This window comes from Rhincodon typus, chromosome 7 (genome assembly GCF_021869965.1).
Source record: "Rhincodon typus isolate 14 chromosome 7, sRhiTyp1.1, whole genome shotgun sequence".
Classification (NCBI taxonomy): domain Eukaryota; kingdom Metazoa; phylum Chordata; class Chondrichthyes; order Orectolobiformes; family Rhincodontidae; genus Rhincodon; species Rhincodon typus.
In genome coordinates this window covers 60639923-60661865 of record NC_063338.1, presented here as the reverse complement: position 1 = coordinate 60661865, position 21943 = coordinate 60639923, and the positions used below count along the sequence as shown (strand labels likewise).

At 40.4% G+C, this 21943-nt stretch overlaps 1 protein-coding gene across 1 annotated transcript in view; it reads left to right on the top strand.

Annotated features, from left to right (window-relative positions):
- itgb5 (integrin, beta 5) overlaps positions 1-21943 on the top strand; it is a 129225-nt gene that overhangs the window by 79369 nt on the left and 27913 nt on the right. Inside the window, exons 11-12 of the mRNA XM_020526797.2 lie at positions 17749-17971; positions 21252-21352. Coding sequence (XP_020382386.2) covers positions 17749-17971; positions 21252-21352 — 324 coding nt within the window. The remainder of the gene's footprint in view (positions 1-17748; positions 17972-21251; positions 21353-21943) is intronic.

The window sequence follows — 21943 nt, the reverse complement described above, 5'->3', positions numbered from 1 at the left end:
CTGTCAGTCAGGAAGACCGATGTACATTGGGGTGAATTCCACTATTAGCACTTTTAAAGTCACAATGGCATTTGAATTTCTATATTTGTGGGTCTTTCCAGGATGTTACAGTCTACCCCTCGCAGATGTATCAGGGCAAACACCAATGCCCTTTCAGAAGAGCCAATAATTGGTACAGTTCACCACAGGCACCGAGATAAAGGCAGCCAGAGCATTATGATTCAGTGCCATTTTTTGATTTTCACAAGTAAAAGTAACATTTGATTTCACACATGGTGCTGAGAGCTCCCAGGATCATTTAGTGACCTGCATAACCCAAGCAGTGATCAACCCTGCAGGTTCTCAGGGCAGGGGATTTTGTCACCATTGATACAACTTGGATGGACTTTGAATCTAGTACAAACTTCACAGAGAAAGAAGATTGTCCCAAGTTTCAGACGATATTCTGAAAGTGCTCTCGGAATCTCTTTGTGACACGCTAAAGCTAATAATTGAACATGCTTTAAGAAAAGGCAGAATCTAAGCAGTGATTGTACAGATACACTACTTAATTAGATACTGGCTTTCAAATGACTGAACAGAAATAAAAGCCTTTCATTTTCTCAATTTGCAATTGGTGTGTAACCAGTACAAATAAAATCTGTAGGTGTGCGCTCACTTCCCAGGAGCTGTCTGACTCGTACATCTTCAGTCATTTGAGTGCCACACAGTCAATTGAATACCAAAGTGACTTCCACACAAGACCTGGCTCATGATCTCTGTGATCAATCCACAAAACCCAACCAAGGAGAGCTACAGTGCCCCTCGTGCCTCAGTGACTGCAACAATAGTACAGGCCAGTGGATTGCTAAGCTGCAGTTCTGCCTAGACTGCTCTGATCTAAAGCTTCAGTGCCCACTATGGAGCGTCGCCAGGATGATTGACAAACCCAAATAACAAAGGGGTGAGAAAGTGGCAGATGAGATAGAGGAACTAGGTTTGCTGCATGCTGTGTTGAGCATTTCTTTTAGCATCAAGGACTTGCAGTGGAGAACAAATAGTTATGCGCATTCCCTTTTTCCAGCAATGCACTATGCATCATGACAATATAAATAAAAAGCAAAATTATAATGGGGATGCAGGACCAGAGGAATCTAGATGTTTATATGCATTTGTCATTAAAAATGGCACAACCTGTTCAGAGAGCAATTATTTAAAGCAAATGGTATCCTGAGTTTTATGAACGGGACATGGATTCCAAGGGCAAAGAGGTTATTTTGCCCTTAGTGGAATTTTGCATCCAATTTTAGGTGCATACTTTAGGAAGGTGAAGGCATTGGAGCACGCAAACAAGGTTTGAAAGAGGTTCCAGAGCTGACAGGTTTCAATTATGAAGGTAAATTAGAGTAACTGGGATCCTGCTAGCAGAAGAGAGGGTTGAGAGGAGCTTCAGTTAACCTATGCAAAAGCATGACAGATCTGCAAAGAATGATTAGGGAAAAACAGTTCAAACTGGTGAAAGGATTGAGAGAGATCACAAAGCACAGATTTAAGATCATTGGCAACAGGTGCGAGGGTAAAACTCTTCATGCGGCATGTTGTTGGAGTCTTTAATGTAATGTCTCAGTGTGATGGTATAAGTTCAATTGAGACATTCAAAAGTGAATTGGATTATTATCTGAAGGGGAAGAATGTGCCGGGTTATGGCAAGAGGCAGGGGTGTGGCATTCGGTAAATTGATCCCTCTGAGGCTGTTGTACTTGCACACCTCTGCTCCTGTGGTACAATAATTCAGATTCTGTGAACTGCCTTTTGTGGAAGTGTTCCACACTGCTACTGCCCTTTTCATGATGAAGTGTTTCATAACTACTCTTCTGAATGGTCTGAAACTAATTTATATGTATATGCTTTTAAGGTATATGTTCCCTTAGCTTAAATTATTACATAATTAGATGCAATGGGAGGCAGAAATTACAATGAGAGAATTAAGTTCTTCTAAGAACAGAAGGCAACACAATGGAGTTCATGCAGGAGGTGATCTCCCACTGCCTCAATGTGACAGTGCATGCAGTTTAGCTTCTTTGGGGTGCCAAACTTGACCATCTGGATAAACGTTAAATCTACTTACAGTTAATTAGCATTGCAACTTTATAAACAAAAATACTCTAGGCACACGTTCTCTAAACATTTGTCATTTAACTGCTGGGTGCAGAATTCTGCATGTCCAGATCTTCTGGGAAAAATCAGAATTTCAATCAGGGACTGAAAATCAAGTTCTACTTGTGTAGAACCCCTATCTTAATCCTACGTGCCTGAGGTAGCATTTACATATGAAATTAATTTACTAACACAAAGTGAAGGTAACTGTGATGATTTTTTTGTGTAGAATTGTAATGTAAATCTTGAACATCTATAGAAGAAAGTACTTTTTTTGAAAATATTGGAGACAGTTGAAGTAGATTCCTAAGTTGGATTTCCGCTTTGCTTAATCACAACTTAATACCAGCTTTCATTACATTGGAAAATATTTTTATTGCATGACACTAATTCAGGCTGCCAGACAATAGATAAATACTAAAGTCTGAGGTTTTACATTTTGACAGTCGAATGGTTTCTTTCTGCAATTTGCTGTGCTTCAATAGTGGCTGAAATGCTTCCCACATACTCTGCAGCCAATTTAAGTAAAAAACTTAGACCAATCATTTTCTGTCTGTTCTCTAACACTAATACTACTTCCATCCACAATTATCCTACTTCTCTTTTCTGTAAGATGTTTCATGGCTGACTGATATTCCTTGTTTTCTCTATCTCCTTTAGAGTTCAAGATTTTCAAATTCCATCTCCCTTTACATATCTGTCTGCTCTTTCTCCATTTGTCTCTGTTTCTCTTTCCCCATAACTTCAAGTATTTTTAATTTCTTTTTCTCTTCAAGTCCTTTTGTATATTATTAAACTTTTATTTTGCTAATTTCAGTTGTAACATCTAATTTCAGGTACCCTTTCTCCCAATTTGAAATGTTGTGTTGAAGTGCCTCATTCTTACTAGATCCTACTTCTACTTCAACCTTCAGTGTATCTGTTAAATCCTTCCATTTAGATTTAGTCATAGATTTTCAATAATCCGCTCTTTATCTTCCATTTCCAGAAAACTCTTAGCAACCTCCAAAGCCATTTGCAAATTCCATACAATAAAGTTCACCATTGCACAGCTTACCAGATCCAATCCATATCCCATACTATACTAACGAGGTCAGCCATGTGGACCTCAGAGAGTATGAGTTAATCTGGTCCAATCAGGGAGCCCTGGCTGACAGAAACAAACAGGAGTGTCAGAGATAGTAGGAACGGCAGATGCTGGAGAATCCGAGACAACAAGGTGCAGAGCTGGATGAACACAGCAGGCCAAGCAGCATCACAGGAGCAGAAAGGCTGACGTTTCGGGCCTTCATCAGAAATGGGGGAGGGGAAGGGGGTTCTGAAATAAATAGGGAGAGAGGGGGAGGCGGATAGAAGATGGATAGAGGAGAGGATAGGTGGAGAGGAAACAAACAGGTCAAAGAGGCGGGGATAGAGCCAGTAAAGGTGAGTGTAGGTGGAGAGTTAGGGAGGGGATAGGTCAATCCAGGGAGGACGGACAGGTCAAGGGGGATGGATGAGGTTAGTAGGTAGGAGATGGGGGTGTGGCTTCAGGTGGGAGGAGGGGATAGGTGGGAGGAAGAACAGATTAGGGAGGCGGGGATGAGCTGGACTGGTTTTGGGATGCGGTAGGGGGAGGGGAGATTTTGAAGCTTGTGAAATCCACATTGATACCATTGGGCTGCAGGGTTCCCAAGCAGAATATGAGTTGCTGTTCCTGCAACCTTCGGGTGGCATCGTGGTGGCACTGCAGGAGGCCCAGGATGGACATGTCGTCTGAGGAATGGGAGGGGGAGTTGAAATGGTTCGCGACTGGGAGGTGCAGTTGTTTATTGCGAACCGAGTGTAGGTGTTCTGCAAAGCGATCCCCGAGCCTCCGCTTGGTTTCCCCGATGTAGAGGAGGCCACACCGGGTACAGCGGATGCAGTATACCACATTGGCAGATGTGCAGGTGAACATCTGCTTGATGTGGAAAGTCTTCTTGGGGCCTGGGATGGGGGTGAGGGAGGAGGTATGGGGGCAGGTGTAGCACTTCCTGCGGTTGCAGGGAAAAGTGCCGGGTGTGGTGGGGCTAGAGGGGAGTGTGGAGCGGACAAGGGAGTCACGGAGAGAGTGGTTCCTCCGGAAAGCAGATAAGGGTGGGGAGGGAAAGATGTCTTTGGTGGTGGGGTCGGATTGCAGATGACGGAAGTGTCGGAGGACGATGCGTTGGATCCAGAGGTTGGTGGGGTGGTACGTGAGGACGAGGGGGATTCTTTTTTGGTTCTTATTGCGTGGAGGGGGTGTGAGGGATGAGTTGCGGGAAATGTGGGAGACACGGTTGAGGGCGTTCTCGACCACTGAGGGGGGGAAGTTACGGTCCTTCCCCTCTCTCCCTATTTATTTCAGAACCCCCTTCCACTCCCCCATTTCTGATGAAGGGTCTAGGCCCGAAACGTCAGCCTTTCTGCTCCTGTGATGCTGCTTGACCTGCTGTGTTCATCCAGGAGTGTCAGAGGTTCTGCTCACTCTGAGAGTTGTCTCTGAGGGAGCTGGATCAGTGTCAAGAACAAACCACATGTAAATAAATGGTGACTTAGTGACAGGACACCGGCCTCTCTGGAGTTATTTCAGTTATTACCGGCCAAGTCAGATTTCCAGGACCAGACCTGATAGTTCATAGTTTTATTTGTAAAACTAAAGTGAGTGCACAATGTTACAAATTTGGCTGTAACAGTAAAATGGAGATTTATTACAAATGAACTTATGTTAAATTAGACTAATCCAAACTATCTATTCAATACAATTGAAAACTTGTGAGTGACTTTAAACTTCATTTTGATTGGGTCAATCAAGTTGGAGAGGATAGCTACAGCTTAATTAATTCATAGAATGTATTAAGGATAGTTTCCTAGAACAATACATCATGGAACTAAGTGGGGAGCATATTATCCTGGATCTGGTAATGAGCAGATTCATTAAAGGACCTCTGAGTAAAAGATCCCCGAAGAAGTAGAAGTTTAATAGCAATTTAGTGTTCCGTTTGTGTGTGAGAAACTTGAGTTGGAAACGACTGTGTTTAATAAAGGGAATTATAGTGAATTGAGGATAGATGTAACTAAAGTGGACAAGACAATTAGATTAGTAGGAAATACAGTAAGCAAGCAGTGGCAGACATTTAAAGAGGTAATTCATGATTCTCAGCAAAAGCACATCCCACTAAGGAAGAAAGCTTCTGAGAGAAGGCTAAACCAACCGTGGCTAATGAAAGAAGTTTCTTCCGGATGCTGTAGTTTCCTCCCACAGCCCAAAGATGTTCAAATATGGATTAGCCATGCTAAACTGCCCTTTAGCATCCAGGGATGTGCACGCTAGATGGATTAGCCTTGGTAAACATTGGGTTACGGGGATAGGGTTGGGGGCTGGGTCTGACGGGGAGGCTGTTTGAAGGGTCGGTGCAGTCTGGATGCACCAATGGTCCCTTTAAGCACTGTAACCACTGTCCTTACCTAGTCTGGCCTACGTGTGATTCTAGATGTTGGAGCAATTATGAATGGGCAATAAATGCTGGCCTGACCAGTGACGCCGACATCCTGTGAATGAATAAAAAGTTTTTTTATTAAACAGTTGAGATTTTGTTGTAACTAACTCAGCTTGCCCATTGCATCAGTTTGGCAATACGTAAATAGATAACTAAATACATATTTGAACGTGTAAACTTCCAAATTCCGCAGGCATTATGAACTGCAGGAAGGAAAATGACTTGACTTAAAGAATAAAAAAACTGTCTGGAATTGTACTGAAAATGTGAAAAATTGTTTATAAAGTGTAATATGTGCCAAATCAGAGTCATTTATGTTTCGTGTATTCATTTTTCATACCAAAAGCAAGAAGATCATCTCCATGCCAAGTTTTGACTTTGCCAATCCAATCTGCTTGCCATCTGTGTGCAGTGAATTCTTGTTTCTTAGCTCTCCTATTGCATATTGCACCTCCCCATAGGGGAAGAAAAACAAACCATTTCGTCTCATGAAAGCATGCTGTTTCTCAGCCAAACCACAGTGGAGCAGAAGTCAGAAGCTGTGAATTTGAAAATTTTACATTTCATCCTCCCCCCTTGTCCACTTCTTGCTCATTCTGGGTGGAGAAAACTTTGTCAATAAAAATGGGGTGTGAAAAGTTGGAGGGATGGTGGTGGGGATGGGCTGCTTACCTCCCAGAAGGAAAGTTGGCAGCAAGTCAGAAGACGAGAAAGAAGCCTGCAGCCATAACATGCTGTGGGCAGACTACATTCTAATTGTGCAACGTTCACCTCTCACTGGAGAGGAAGTCCCGTCTTGAGATTTCAACCAACAAAATTGGCCAATAGCATCAAACACTCGGTAGTAAACAGCGACGGTACCCATGAAGAAGATTGCCTGGATCCTGTAGTGGGGCAAGGCTAAAGTATTGGGTTGGTGAGGCTTTTGAAAGCTTATGGAATGGTGAGGTTGGGATTTTCAAAGCAGATGGTTGGGAAGGAATGGGGGTATGCTCAATGTGCAAAGGGGATCCCTGAAATTAATAGCTCTGTTACTTCCTGTTTTATAAACACAAATAGCCTATCCACTCCCACTTACCTACTAGCATCAACCATGTTTTGGCATGGGCAGCACATTATCAGGGTCAGTGAGCTTTTAACGAGTGAGTTCAGAAACATGTAGGAAGGTGGTGGGTTAACCACCCAGCCTATAATTACATAACAGCCCACCAAAAGCACATCCCAAAGGGACACATAATATCCAGTCTGTAGTTAATTGTTAATTCTTCAGTTCCTAATATCCGTTAGACATTTTCAAGAGCATAATTTGTGATATTGTTCGGTCAATTTATGCCACTAATAGCTGAATATCACATTTGGATTTTCTGACAGTACTATTCTATAGTTTAGTTGGGAGGTGTATTTTATTAAAATGTGGAGAATTGGACTAATGCTCTCTGCTGAGTCCAAGCAAATTACTTGCCACATAAATTGAAAATTTGTTTCTCAAGCAGAAAGGAATGAAACAAGAGGAATGCAGACAATTCAGTAGCTTGTCTGATATTTGAAAATAAAGGACAATTGGCAAAGTGGATTGTCACAGTTTTCTTTCACACTTCAGACCCAGGTTTTAATTCATTGATGAAATTAAAGTCTCCTGTTCCTGTGTGATGTCAGTTTAGAATATCTGTTCCTTTTGCATTTTGGTCCATTACAATCAGAATTCCACACAGGGCCAGGTTTTTGAACTAGCTGCAATTTACCAACATGCAACTTTTGTTTTAAAAAAGCCAATTTAAGGTCACAATCTCTGTACCTTAAAGCATAGATCCCCTTTTAATTTTGAACATTATGATTAGATCATCCCTTCTTTCTAAATTCGAAGGAATAGAGACCAATGTGGCCAATCTGTCCTCATAATTTAGCCCTTCAAATCCTGATATCTTTCTGATAAAGTCCTTCAGTGCCCTTACCTGCTGAACACCACTTGCCAAGTCCCATCACCTCGAGAACAAGTCTTTAATCCATATACCTTGCCCCACTAATCCCTAACCCCTCATTGCAAGAAAACAACCAATTCAGAGCTGTGTCCTTTTTGCTAATGATCTCTTATGTGAAACCTCACCAGTTGACTTTTGGAACTCCTCAGAGACCATTTCTCTGAATGATTTTTCTGTCTGCTGTACAAAGGTCAGACATAATCTACGCTTCAGAAACCTATGCTGACTGTTTGATTAACTGCTATTTGTTTGAGTGCTCAGTCTCTCTAACTCTAATGATAGATCCCAGTAACTTCCCCACAATTAATTCTAAACTTAGAAGCCTGTAGTTACCTGTTTTTAACTTTTTTTTAAACAATGGAGTGCCAGTTGCAATTTTTCAACAAAGATACAGTTCTGAATCCAGAGACTTCAAAATATGACTGGTACCTCTCAGTTGTTATGCTGGCATGGAAATCAATAGGTACTGGTGATTTGTCTAAATTTCCTTTTATTTTCTCCATTACCATTGGTTTACTTACGTGAAATTCCTCTTCCTAACTTATTTTAGCTTAATTGTACTTGTGGTTTTCACCCTGTATCCCCACTGTTAAATTTGATGCAAAGTACTAATTTTACTTTTCCTATTCTTTACTATTTATGCAATTGCATCTATTTTTAATGGGTCCACATTCCCATTTGTCACCATTTCCCTCTCAATATATTTGTAAAATATTTGTTGTTGTCCTTGATAACCTAAATTTCTTTTTTATCTTGTTACTTTTCATTTAGATCTCCCAATTAGGAAGGAATGAGAAGTAGTAGTTTATGTTGAATGACATGCTGTAGCCAGTCATAGATATTTTCTGACTAACTTATTTAGAGATGTTTTTACTTGCTTCTGGAGTAGGTGGTTCTTAAACATGGGCCTCCTGGCTCAGAGATAGAGACACTACCATAGTGCCACAATAGCCCTTGTTAGTTATTTCCTGCCCAGTTTTGAACCATGGACCTTTTATGTGTAAGGTGAATGTGATAACCACCATATCATAGTGTTTCATCCAATTATAAGGATGTTGATTTCTTCTGATTTTGGTTAGTTGATAAAGCTTCTTTAAAGTGGTATGTACAGCTTTTGTTGCAATTTGCTGATTTGGCAGCTGTTCTAAAACCATTTTGTGCAGTTGCTCTGGAGTTCACAAGGTTAATGAGACATCTGCTGAAGAAATAGGAATCATGGGATTTATGACAGTATCAAGAATAGTTTGAATACAAACTGTGGTCAGCTGAGCATAATTCCACAAAAGTCTTTTGAGTCTGTTTGTTCCTTTTTTAAAAAATTCTGCCTGTAAGCCTCCATCTCTAACTCATGGGCATTGAGAACAACAATTTTCACTGTATCTTAATTACCATATGTCTGAAAGAGACAAGTACACTTCTAAAGTCTTCTACAGAAATAAGCTTTGCAGTAAGACAGTCCAACTTTAAGCTAATGTAACTTTGTATCTTTTGATAAAATTGCTACAAAATATATTTTCACTCCTTGCTCTCTGGATTTGGACATGAAATGATTATTCCTTGTGAAATGAAAATCAGGAGTTAAATCTGACTCCTTATCAAGATTTTCCATCACGCCCTGTTTGTATAATCAAAACTTTTCTCTATTGAGTTCAGATTTCCCTTTTATTTTCTTGTTCAAGTTTTGCTCTTCCTTTGGAATTGTAGAACAAAATTTCACATTGCAGGAGCCTGCCGAGAAGGGAGCTACTGTCTTGATACCAGTAGTCCAGTCCTTAGTTCAGTGTTAAACAGGTTTGAGCTTTCACTATGCCCAGGGTGCAGGTGGAATTAGTAGTGAGAGCACAAATCTTTCAGTGGGAGCCAAAGGCAACAATTTGTTAAAGAATATAAAGAATAGTTTAAAGCATTGGAAAGAAGGTGTAAGGAAAACAAACATTGAGCAAGAAAGGAAAAGTTAGTAAGGTAACCGTTAGCTTGGGTGAATAGAGATAACAAGGTGTAGAGCTGGATGAATACAGCAGGCCAAGCAGCATCAGAGGAGCAGGAAAGCTGATGTTTCAGGCCTAGACCCTTCTTCAGAAATGGGGGAGGGGAAGGGGATTCTGAAATAAATAGGGAGAGAGGGGGAGGCGGCTAGAAGATGGATAAAGGAGAAGATAGGTGGAGAGGAAACAGACAGGTCAAAGAGGCGGGGATGGAGCCAGTAAAGGTGAGTGTAGGTGGGGAGTTAGGGAGGGGACAGGTCAGTCCAGGGAGGACGGACAGGTCAAGGGGGGCGGGATGAGGCTAGTGGGTAGGAGATGGGGGTGGGTCTTGAGGTGAGAGGAGGGGATAGGTGGGAGGAAGGACAGGTTAGGGAGGTGGGGACAAACTGTGCTGGTTTTGGGATGCGGTTGGGGGAGGGGAGATTTTGAAATTCTGTGGGTGAATAGAGTTTTGTTTCAGGCTTTTGAGATTGAAGAATACAATTCCTTAAGTGAATTAATAAATATTAGAAGTTAGGTTCAGTGCTTTATCTGCTTTACAACAGTATTAGCCTTCAACCTTTTTCTGCACTTCAAGTCACCATTAAATTCCTAAGAGCAGAAAGCTACTGTTTTAACTTGAGACAGTAAATCTTTGCCCTTTTTTTGATGCAACGCCGTCGAGCACATTATAATTAAAGTTTAGATAAGGGAGTAAATTTACTGTGCTGACATCTTGGCTGGACAAATCCTTTTATGTAATACAGTGTAATTTTTGAAAAGCAGCAACCACTGATGGTGTCAAACTGCTGATTTTGTTCATCTAGGGGAATGCTGTAGGCAAATATAGTTTTGAGAAAGGAAGTTGCTACTGTTTAGGACCAGGGTAAGTTTATATTTCAGGTTGTATCTGAATCAGATAGTGGGTTGAAACCCATTCCATTTTAATCCATTTCTGAAGAAGGGTCTAGGCCTGAAACGTCAGCCTTCCTGTTCCTCTGATGCTGCCTGGCCTGCTGTGTTCATCCAGCTCCACACCTTGTTATCCCATTTTAATCTTATTATTTTTCATTACTTCCAGAAGCAGATCTAGTTTGTAACCTGAAGGACTATTTATCTAACTGTCATTTATTTATAATCATATATATATTTCACAGAAAAGCTTGCAGTTATTCAAATTATTTGAATTGTTCCTATCATGACTAGATTTGCCAATTGTTGTCAGAGACTTGACTTTTGGGGTAATGTACCTGATGGTTTTGATGGCTGTGCAGAGTTGCTAAACTAGTAATCCAGAACTCCAGGCAAATCCTACTATAGCTGATGTGAAATTTGAATTCAATAAAGTCTGGAATTAAAAATGAGCTTAATGGCGACTATGTAACCATTGCAAAAACCCACCTGGTCGCTAGCACAGTTTTACGGACAGAAATATGCTGCCTTCACTGGTCTGGCCTAGATGCGACTCCAGACCCACAGCAATGTAATTGACTCTTAACTGCCCTATGAAATGGCGAAGCAAACCATGCAGATGTATCAAAATCACTACAAAGTCTGAAAAAAAGGAATGAAACTGAACAGGCCAGCCAGCATTGACCTAGGCCCCAAAGAAAATGCATATGTGGTCACCCCACAAAGAGCTCCTTACTAACGTGTTGGCTTGTGTCGCGTTTATGACAGCTGTCCCCAGATGAGTCAAACAACAGCCTAATACAATCACACTTGCAGGGCAGAATATTCGCAGCCTCTGAATGAGTTGGCAATTGGTGAGAAAGTTGTGAGAATCACGTGGGATCAGCAGTGAGGAGCTTCCCACCATTGCGAGCAAAAGATCCCACTTTACAGATAAATATTGAATGGTGAGACAGCAATTTTGAACTCCATTAAGAAGAAGTACAGAGGGTGGCAAGTTTACTCTGGGTGGGTAACTTCAATGTAGCTCGCCAAGTGTGGCTCAATCACCTCTAATCTGGCAAATTCCTAAAGGATATAACCGCAAGACTGGATCTGCAAAGATTGTCATTATGATTAGGGAGGGAATTACAAGACTTTGACATAGCAGTTTAGAAATTATGGTACATTTCCATGTCAAGATGTTATGACATGTCACTGAGAGAGGAACATGCAGATGACATTCACATGCTTTGTTTCTCTAGGTTGTAACGATTATGGATTTGGAAGGTACTGTCAACAGGACTGGAAGAGCACAGGGCTCATGATGCAAAACATTGGGCCACAGGATTCGGGGCTCATGGTGGTCAATAGATATCTTGTTCAATTGAGCAGCCAGAGCAACAAAGCTGAAAGATCAGCTTTAAAACAATTGGAACTTCCAGGCTTCCAGTTCTGAATTTTTTCTCTTTCGGGTCAATTTCATGGAAAGTTGCAAATCTGCTACTTCTGTCCTCCTGGCAGCTTTGTGGTTCCACTTATTGCTCTTTCAAAAGCCCACCAGAAAACCATGATGGTGCCTGAAGGTCAATAGTAGCAGTTTCTACTTGCAGACTCACAGCAATTGCCTCATGAGTGCTCTTGGTTGAAAGTTTGGCCAAAAATAGGTAAGTGAGATTCTTGGAATAATTTTAGATACAATTGGATGCTCTGTGGGGAGAGAGTGAGAGTCATTTAAGGTTTAGTACCACAAAACTAAATACTGTTACACTTCTCCATATTTTTGTCTGAATTTAAGCCAGTATATAAATAGCAGTCTTCATTTTTTTTACGCTTTAAAGTAGGCAAATTATGATGACATGCTGTGTTAATGAACCAAAAGCTTGGAAATTTTAATCCTCATCAAAATAAATGCAAGAAAATAAGAACCAGCAATGATGCAAAACAGAGTATTTGACTCACTGTCGTCCATTTCATTGGTGTTGCAAAGTGTGGGAATGGATAGAATCTTTATTGCCACTGAGAGATTTCATAAAGCTTGTAAAAAGTTCTGCTACATCACCCCATACTGCTTAAAATCTGTCAAAGGATGGCTACAACAATTTATTTTTGTTGGAGTTTTCTTGATCATCCATTGTAACTTTGGCAAAGAAAATCTATTGAAATCCCCAAGCAACAGCTCAAAAGCTCTTTGCCATAAAAGGACTTTATAGAAATGCCTATGACTTTAAAAGCACTTCTCTCAGGATATTATATTATTTTTCAACTCAATTTGCCTGTTTCTGCCACACCTCAAACCTCTGGGCCTCCTGCAGGCAGGAGTCCTTACTCCAGGCACCACCATGGCTGAAGCCGACTCCAGCTACACTGCTCTGGCTTCTCCACGATGTCAGAAGATGAAGGAGAGAAAAAAAGAGAAAGAAAACGACGAGAAAGGAGAGAGAGAGAGAGAGAGAAGGATGCAGCCGGCCTGGAGTGGCCGGACTCAGCAACCCGAACACTACCTGGTGAGTCTTCGGCTGTGATGTGGCGGTGCCCGGAGTGGGGACTTGTGGCTGTAGTATGCCTGAAGCCTAGTTGCCATCGCTGTACCCAGAGCAGGGACTCCTTGAGGCTCAGGACACCTTACTGAGATCTTGCCAAAGCCTTGGATTTGTGTTTGAAGATCGCTGTACAGAAGCTGAACTCTTGTTTATATAATTTCTTTTTATTCTTTTTTGCAACTCAAAATGGCGCCAGATTATGGCGACAAAACACTTTTCACTGTATCATTCTAGTTATATTTGACAGTAAGTAATTCATAAATAACTCATAACTCATAGTTAGATACGCTATTTCACATTTATTTCATGTAAATACAATGCAACATCGTATATGGAAACTGTGGGGATAAGCTTTAAATTTACAGCGTACAACACAATCATTCAAAATGTGCTGGGCTTGATGACCTTTGTCATCCAATCTAGAATCGTAGCTGGAGTTCTATTTATATTATCACAAATGGAAGTTGCATTGTCATCAGACTTTGTGGGGTGAAATTGCCACGTCTAGAGTCTGTATTGTGCTCACAGTGACACAGTAATCTGTTTTACAGTGCACACATTTCCCAAGTGTCTTTTCCATTGACTTCAATCCTGTTCTTTTGCCTACTTATCTATTATCCCACTTTATTATTATGATATTATTGAGGTATTGAAATATTATGATAAAATTGTGTTACACAGCAAATATATACAATGTGGTGTAGTCAGAAACAGCAATCAGCAGAGCCTTCAGACTCACTGAGCAAGAAAGCACATACATTTGTGAACCTCTTAAAAGCTGTATTGTACAAAGACACCTGAGGGCTCCAAGACCTGTCACTATCAGTGAAGACTAATGTTGTTCAGTCCTTCCATTTTGTTGCTTAGGGGTCATTTGATCTTTCTACCCAGTGAAATTACTGACAAAATAAAATTGAGTTACAACGGTTGAATGGAATAATTATTTTGAATAATATCATGCACCCAGGCTGTTTTCTTATACTTGTAAAAATTGAAAACATTGTGTGAAGTTTATCCGAGTTGTATGTATTTGACATTTTCCACAAATATGAATGAATTGACTGTCACTGTGTACATATGGTTCAATATGTAGAATATGTTAATGAGCATTGAAGTAATCGCCAAAATCAATGTTTCCCATCCGCACTATGTTATAAATAATAAATGGAATATCTTGCCTGCCAAGTTAACAATCGCATGATGCTGCTTAAATCAAATTGGAACTCTCTGATTTGTTTAATGGCTTTCTGGTTTGCTTACACCAAGGACCATATGCACGAGCAGCAATATCTCCTATGTAATAACAAATATTTATTTGAAAAAAAAATTATAATGCAGTTTTAATGAAACTGGTGACCGAAATAAACTTTTAAAACAAAGTAGGACTTTTATTTTAATTCGGAAAAATTGATTTAATACTAAGTGCATGTTCAGTTGGCAGTCATCATTGGTACATTTGTGTCAGCAAACGGGCTGTTGTTTAGGCTGTGTTTAACAATCATGGTGGAATTACCTATAGGGTGCATGCACCATGACAGTGCATTATACAATTGCAGTTTTTATTATTGCTGCATATGTACTTGATATTTGTAAACAACAGTCATTATCATTTTACTGTAATGTTTTGGTAAATTGATTAGTGAATATTGTAAGCAAGGATAAAAAGTAATTTGCATGATTGAGAGGGTGGATAATAAATTGCAGATGGGAGCAGGTGAATAAGGGGCCTGCAATGGGAAAAGTACTAGAATTATGATGCTTAACTTGACGTTGCCTGTCAAAAAAGTCTTGACAAGTTTCTGCAGTGTATCTTGTAGACATGACACACTGCTGCCACTGTGGACCAGTGGTACAGGGATTGAATGTTGAAGGTGGTGGAAGGGGTGTCACTTACGTTGGCCAATAATCCAAGCAGTGGCCAGTATTTTATCATTTTCCATTTCAGTCAGTTTGTGTCTTGTAAATATTGGATGGGCTTTGAGCATTTAGGAGAGACGATAACTGCTGCACAACTTCCAATCTCTGACATCCTCTTACAATCATAGCACTATATGGTTGACTTGTTTCTGATCAGTAGTGACATCTGGCCACCGAAGTTATTATCTCCGAAAAGAGTTGCTGGTATTCTTACCTGGAATAGTCAGCTTTGGAACCCTTAAGCATAATGCCATGAATACTGGCAACCTGAAATAAAAAGCAGAGAATGCTGGAAATGCTCAGCATGTCAGGTGGAACTAAGGAATGTATTTTCTCCCTCCCTGGAGGTGGCAAGATATGTGGCGAGTAGGGGAGATAATGCAGCGAGTTTGATCTGGAGAGAAATGTACCCCTTCTTGGCACCTCTGCTCAAGCCCATGGGTGGCCTTTTGTACTTGCCAGAAATTAAGGGCCTTAAGTGATCAATTAATTGCCACTTAAGGGCCTCAACTCATTATCTTCCTAATTACCAGTCATCCTGACAGTGAGAAAGGTAGCTGATTATGGGAAACCATGACAAACTGCTTGCTGTGTTGAAGGTAGTACTTCTGATTGCCCCTAATTGGGGATAATCAGAGGTCTGGATGGGAGGCAAGGGGGTCATCTCTGAAAACAGCCCCTTGCCTCTCCCTCTGATACTAACCTTTCTGTGTGATCCCATGCTGTAATAAGAAGAAAGAAAAACATCTCACTGCTGGATCCTCCCCGAGGCCTCCGGTTTAATCCAATGGACTATAGGAATCTGAAGCTGCATTCTCAAGGTCTGTGATAGAGTGAGCATCTTGCATCTCTTGCCTGTCAGTTCTTAACAAGTAGCTTGATGGGTGATTAAGTGAGTTATCTCACTGATGGAGGTGGTTAGTTGCTATCTTACATATTCGGCCTATACTTTGAAGAAAAATGGAAAATCACACCAAATTTTTCACGTCAATAACTCTTCCAACAAAAGTTTATTGACCCAAAATGCTAACTGTGTTTTTGTCTCCAAATATGCTGCATGATCTATTTTAATGGTATGTGTGCTATTTACAGACATGGGCTGATTCCAGGCAAATTTTCAAGGCTTGTATTAGTTAATAAATTGTGATGTCCTGTGGGATTCCCATCTGTGGTGGAGACAATCACTATTTCTGTAGCCACTTCCTTTAACGTCCTAGGATAAATCCCATTAGGTCCAGGGACTTTTCAGTCCTTAACCCCGTTAGTGTCCCTTTCATTTTTTTCTCTAGTAATAGAATAAGTATTTCTCTCCTTTTGCCGCTTTAAATATTTAATAGTTTTGGCATGCTATTCATGTCTTTTACTGTGAAAGCTGATACAGAGTACCTACTCAACTACTTTTCTATTTCATGGTTCCCTGTTATTGCTTCCCCACTACCTCATCCCGTATGAGGTCTATGTTTACGTTGGCTCCTCACTTCCTTTTAACATATGTAAAGAAGCTCTTGCTGTTCATCTTGATATTACATGCAAGTTTACTGTCAAAGTTTATTTTCTCCCTCTATCATGTTTTTGGTTATCTTTTGTTGATTTTTAAAACTTTTACAACCCTTTTGGCTTAACTCTAATCTTTTACTATAAATATCTTTCTCTAGCATAATCATTTTATGCAGCTTGTTTAGATACAAGTGTTGCTACCTTATACTATAGAATCTTCCCTGTGGCTAGTGGCTGGAAGCTGCTACCCAGGTGGATAGAGTTGTTCAAAAGGCGTGTGATGTGTTAGCTTTCATTAATAGAGGGATTGAGTTCAAGAGCCGTAAAGTTATGCTCCAGCTATACAAAAGCCTGGTTCGGCCACATCTGGAGTATTGTGTCCAGTTCTGGTTGCCTCATTAGAGGACAGATGTGGAAGCGTTGGAAAAGATGCAGAGGAGATTTACAAGGATGTTGCCTGGAATGGAGGGAAGGTCTTACGAGGAAAGGTTGAGAGAGCTAGGGCTTTTCTCTTTAGAACAACGAAGGATGAGAGGTGACTGGATAGAGGTGTACAAAATGATCAGAGGTATAGATAGGGTAGACAGCCAGATACTTTTTCCTAGGGTGGAGGTAGCTTTTACGAGGGGATATAGTTTTAAAGTGAAAGGAGGTAGATATCGGGGAGACGTCAGAGGTAGGTTCTTTACTCAGAGAGTGGTAGGGGCATGGAAAGCATTGCCGGAGAGGGTAGTGGAGTTGGCCTCATTAGGGGCATTTAAGTGGCTATTAGATAGGCATATGGATGATAGTATAAGGTAGCGATGGAGGTTAGATAGACCTTAGGTTTCGGGTAAAGGTTTGGCGCAACATTGTGGGCCGAAGGGCCTGTACTGTGCTGTACTGTTCTATGTTCTATGTTCTATGAAGATAGGACAATATGCTATGCCCTATGCCTTTATAGCAGATTTTTATACTTCTCAGCAGCAGCACTGAATCCCTAGTAGTTTAAGCAAAAACCACCTCATGAAGTCTGTTGGGAATTCTGCATAATATGTAATATCTTGTTGCTGTAGTTGTTACAATTTGAGTGAAGGTCTGAAAAAAGTATAAGAATATATTGATATCATAATTATAATTTATTTGAATGAAAATTTATCATACATCTCCTTGTCAAGTTCCCTCTCGACTCCTTCAAGACTCGGTTTGAACATGTGCATACCCATTGTCCAGTGACTACACAAGTAGCTATGAAATTTATCACAAGTCAAATTTGACTCATAATAACTTTGTTAGATAGAACTAATAGAGTACAATTTTTTTTCTGACTTCCTTTTCTCAGGGCATGGAGAATGTCACTGTGGTGAATGCAAGTGTCATGCCAGCTGGATTGGAGACAATTGCAATTGTTCAACAAAAATGGACTCATGCCTTTCAGATGATGGGCAGATTTGCAGCGGTAGAGGAAACTGTGCATGTGGCCGATGTTCGTGCACTGAACCTGGAGCATTTGGGGATACCTGCGAGAAATGCCCAACCTGCCCTGATGCCTGTGGCATGAAAAGGTATGAATCAAACCCCTTCGTTCTGTTCAGTCAAATGTGCGAGTTCACCACCCATACTGTAGTTACAAGATTGTTGGATTTGAGTGCATATGTTAAGTGGAAAGGTCCGTCTATAACCGGTAAATCCAAATTAGGCAAATATTACTTTTTGCTTCACAATTTAAGTTTACATTTTCATAATGTAAATATGTTCTTCACTTAAACCAATTCATATGAATGGTAAGTAGTAAAATCAAATTGTTCCATGGAGCCTATGGTAACCTGGCTGTGAGATACATGGTGTTATGTGCTACTGAGCTTTATGAAACAGTGGATCTACTTTTGGCTTACAGTTTGTGCTTAACTTGCTGATTAAACACAACTGAGCAGCATTTCGGGTAGTGGAATGGTTTGCACGGTGATATGTGACAAGGTGGCTACAACATCTTCATTTAACGAGTAAGAATGAATTCAACCAGTTGACCTTTACAACAAATTATGCCTAAAATTGTGTACGATCATGCTTTGCTATTTTGGCTCTTCTTAGCTGAATATCTCCAGACTGTCAGTCAAGACCACAACATAAAGAAATACCACATGGGCAGCGTATTAGGGGGCTGCTGGTTGCTATAGAGGGAGTGCAGCAAAGGTTTACCATATTGATTCAGGACTGCCATATGAGGAGAGATTGAGATGGTTGGGATTGTATTCACTGAAGTTTAGAACATTGAGGGGGCTGTCATAGAAACCTGTAAAATTCCAACAGGACTAGACAGGTTATATGCAGGAAGGATATTCCTGGTAGTAAGTTTAGTACCAGGGTCACAGTTTAAGGATAGGGGGTAAGCTGTGGAATTCATTACCACAGAAAATGGTTGAGGATAAACGTTGTGTTTTCACAGAGGTAGATATTAGTCTTGGGCTAAGGGGATTAAGGGATATGAGGGAGGTTGGGATTAGGATTTGATGATCAACTATGATCATCATGAATGGCAGAGAAGGCTTGAAGTCAAATTACCTACTCCTGTGAACATACTTCTATGTTTCTATGTATTTCAAAGCATGAAGAAAGAAAAGAAAATTGCAAATAAAAGTGGATTAATTTTGAGTTGCTCACCAATATTGTTACTGTAAGGAGTGGTTCTGAAATGCCTAATGGCATATATCTCTTTTGCTGAAGCACTGCTGAGAAATGTGAAACAATCCATTGATCACAAGCCTTCTGAAATGTGTTTAGATTCAAAAGAAAGAGCAACCTTCTTGAAAGGAATTCCATTACATGTATCTCAAGAGATGCATACAAAATTATAAATTAGCTTACCTTCCTAAACCGTCCTTTTAGTCTGCTGCCCAGACTTGTTCCACCCACTTCTCAAGGCCTGGAGCCTCACACCAGAGTGACACTTGATAAGTCATAATCAGCACAGAGAGCAGCACTATTCTATCTGAGGCATTTGCAATCTGACCTGGCTATTGTAGGTGATTGTTCCACTGCTTTAATTTGGGATAACCTTAAGTATAATTATGAGAAGGAAGCCTTGAGGATGACATTGATTGATTTAAAGTCTTTTAGTAGGTGTATTAATTTCACAACTATACTAGAAGAGTTGGAGGCCAATGCTTTCTCAGAATTTTTTTCATGCATATAGTTCAGAATAGTTGAACATAAGCTTTAACTTTATGCATTGGCTAGAAGGTTTCACCACACTAATTGATCCTCAAAAGTCATGTCCAGAAAATGAGACTGGCTTCTCTTTTTCAGTTTTGCTCATTTTATATTAATGACAATAATATCCATTTAAAGATGCTGAATAACCACAGGGGCTCTCCCACTCAACTGTCAGAAATTTGGTGGAAGCCCATTTACATCAGTGTAATTCCTTCCAGGCAACTGAGATGGGAAGGGAAAAAAAGGTCAGATTTGCCTCAGCTGTCAGATGATTGTGCCTTCAATTTTAAAATTACACCTTCAGCTGCATGCATTTCAGAACAAGTGTAACATTTCAGAACAAGTGTAAAAATAAATACCCTGCTGATACAGATATCTCTGAAGCCTAACTTGGTTATTGAAATCTGAACTAATTACAAAATAATTCCCAAGCATGGGGTAGTAAATTTAAGTTAATGAAACTAAGCACACCAGTGTGTGGTCAGTAGAAAGGTGTAATTGAATGGAGAGACTGAAGTTTGAATACCTAGTTTCCTGGATGCATGTGCCAATCTCTCACTTTTTCTGCATGTCTTTGCATATTACTTCTATTCAAATAGTCATCGAATGTCTCAGTTGAACCTGCATCCACAGCCTTGCAAGCAATGTATTGCATACCTGAACTACTTGCTAAGTGAAAAGATTTTTCCCACTTCATATTTGCTCATTTTGAAAATCAGTATAAATCTTTGCCCTCTCATTTTCATGTTTCTTTTACAAGCGGGAATAATAACATGAATGAATGTAAACGTTATTAATATACTCCATTTGAATATATGTTATTTCACGTTCTCATAACGATATGGGTCTCTTCATGAATTTTCCCACACACACAAAGACCAAAATGCAGTTGTGTATTTTAAGATCCACTTGCAGATGGGCTGGGATGTTGTCAGAGACTAAAGCTTTTTAAAATAGCAAACCTGAACACAGCCATCCAGTACAGGGTTTATTGGAAGCTGATCAATGGCAGAATCCAACCATTCCACGTTCAATAAGGTTGGCAGCCTCTGATTGAACTTGGCCAGTTTTCCAAGGTCTGTCGAAATCTGGCAGCTTCAGAGAGGTGGTGTGTATATTACAGCACTATTTGCAGACCAAAAGGAGCTGAAGTGATTCCTCTCAGTCTAACACCCCCACCCCAAGAGAAACCCCACATCTGGGAATCGGAGCCCCTCAGGATTGGTAATCTAACCTACCAGCACTTTCACCCTGCTCATGCAGTCTGGAAACTACCCATAAGTTCACCATGAACATGTGGAAGCCAGACTTTCAGTCAAGTTGACATCTAGATGGGGAACTTATCAGAAAGAAAAGATGCATGCTGTAGATTCCAAAAATCTGGCCTTTGCAACCTACCGTTGTTAATATCCAAGTTTTGACTGTACTCAATCTTTATTTGATACCTATGTTCTCACCTCCAATAGAAATATTTAAGGATTTCATGTCTGACCATGGAGTTGCTTATGCATGCAATTAGAATGTTTGTATAGAATACAGTCCTTCATTAAGGTGTCTCTGATGGCAGATTGCCTTCCCTTATTTTTAATGCGAAAATCAAAAATAACAAGTACTTGTCACGGTTTGTTGCAGGGAGTGTATAGAGTGTAGATTGTTTAATTCTGGAAGACTGGCCGACAATCAGACTTGTCAAAAGCTCTGCAAAGATGAGATCCTGACTGTGGATGTCCTCAGTAAGTGAATACCTCTCTTGCTTTTGTTTAAAATTAGAACACATAATTACTGTCATAATTTATAAATGATGAAACCTAGTCAGTGATTATAGAGTGATTCTCAATATTAGAATTACATCAAAAAATCAAAACATTGCTTTCTAAGGATGTCACTTTGAAAGATTTTGTGTGGTCGGAGGTATCTGCCCATTTCTAAAAAATGTTATCAGTATTTTGATTTTTTTTTTCAATAATTTGTTGTTGCGCATACTGGTTCTATAGTGATTGGAACCAGGTGCATGTTGTTGACAATGAAATGCTTGATGTGGGTTGTTAACCTGGGCTGATCAGGAAAATTGAATCGGAGATAGTAGGAACTGCAGATGCTGGAGAATCCGAGACATCAAGGTGCAGGGCTGGTTGAACACAGCAGGCCAAGCAGCATCATAGGAGTAGAGAGGCTGACAATACTCCTCCTCCCACCCACCTTCCTGCAAAAATGCTATCCCCTATTCCCAATTCCTTCGCCTCCGCCGCATCTGTTCCCAGGATGAGGCATTCCACTCCCGTACATCTCAGTTGTCCTCGTTTTTCAAGGACCGTAACTTCCCC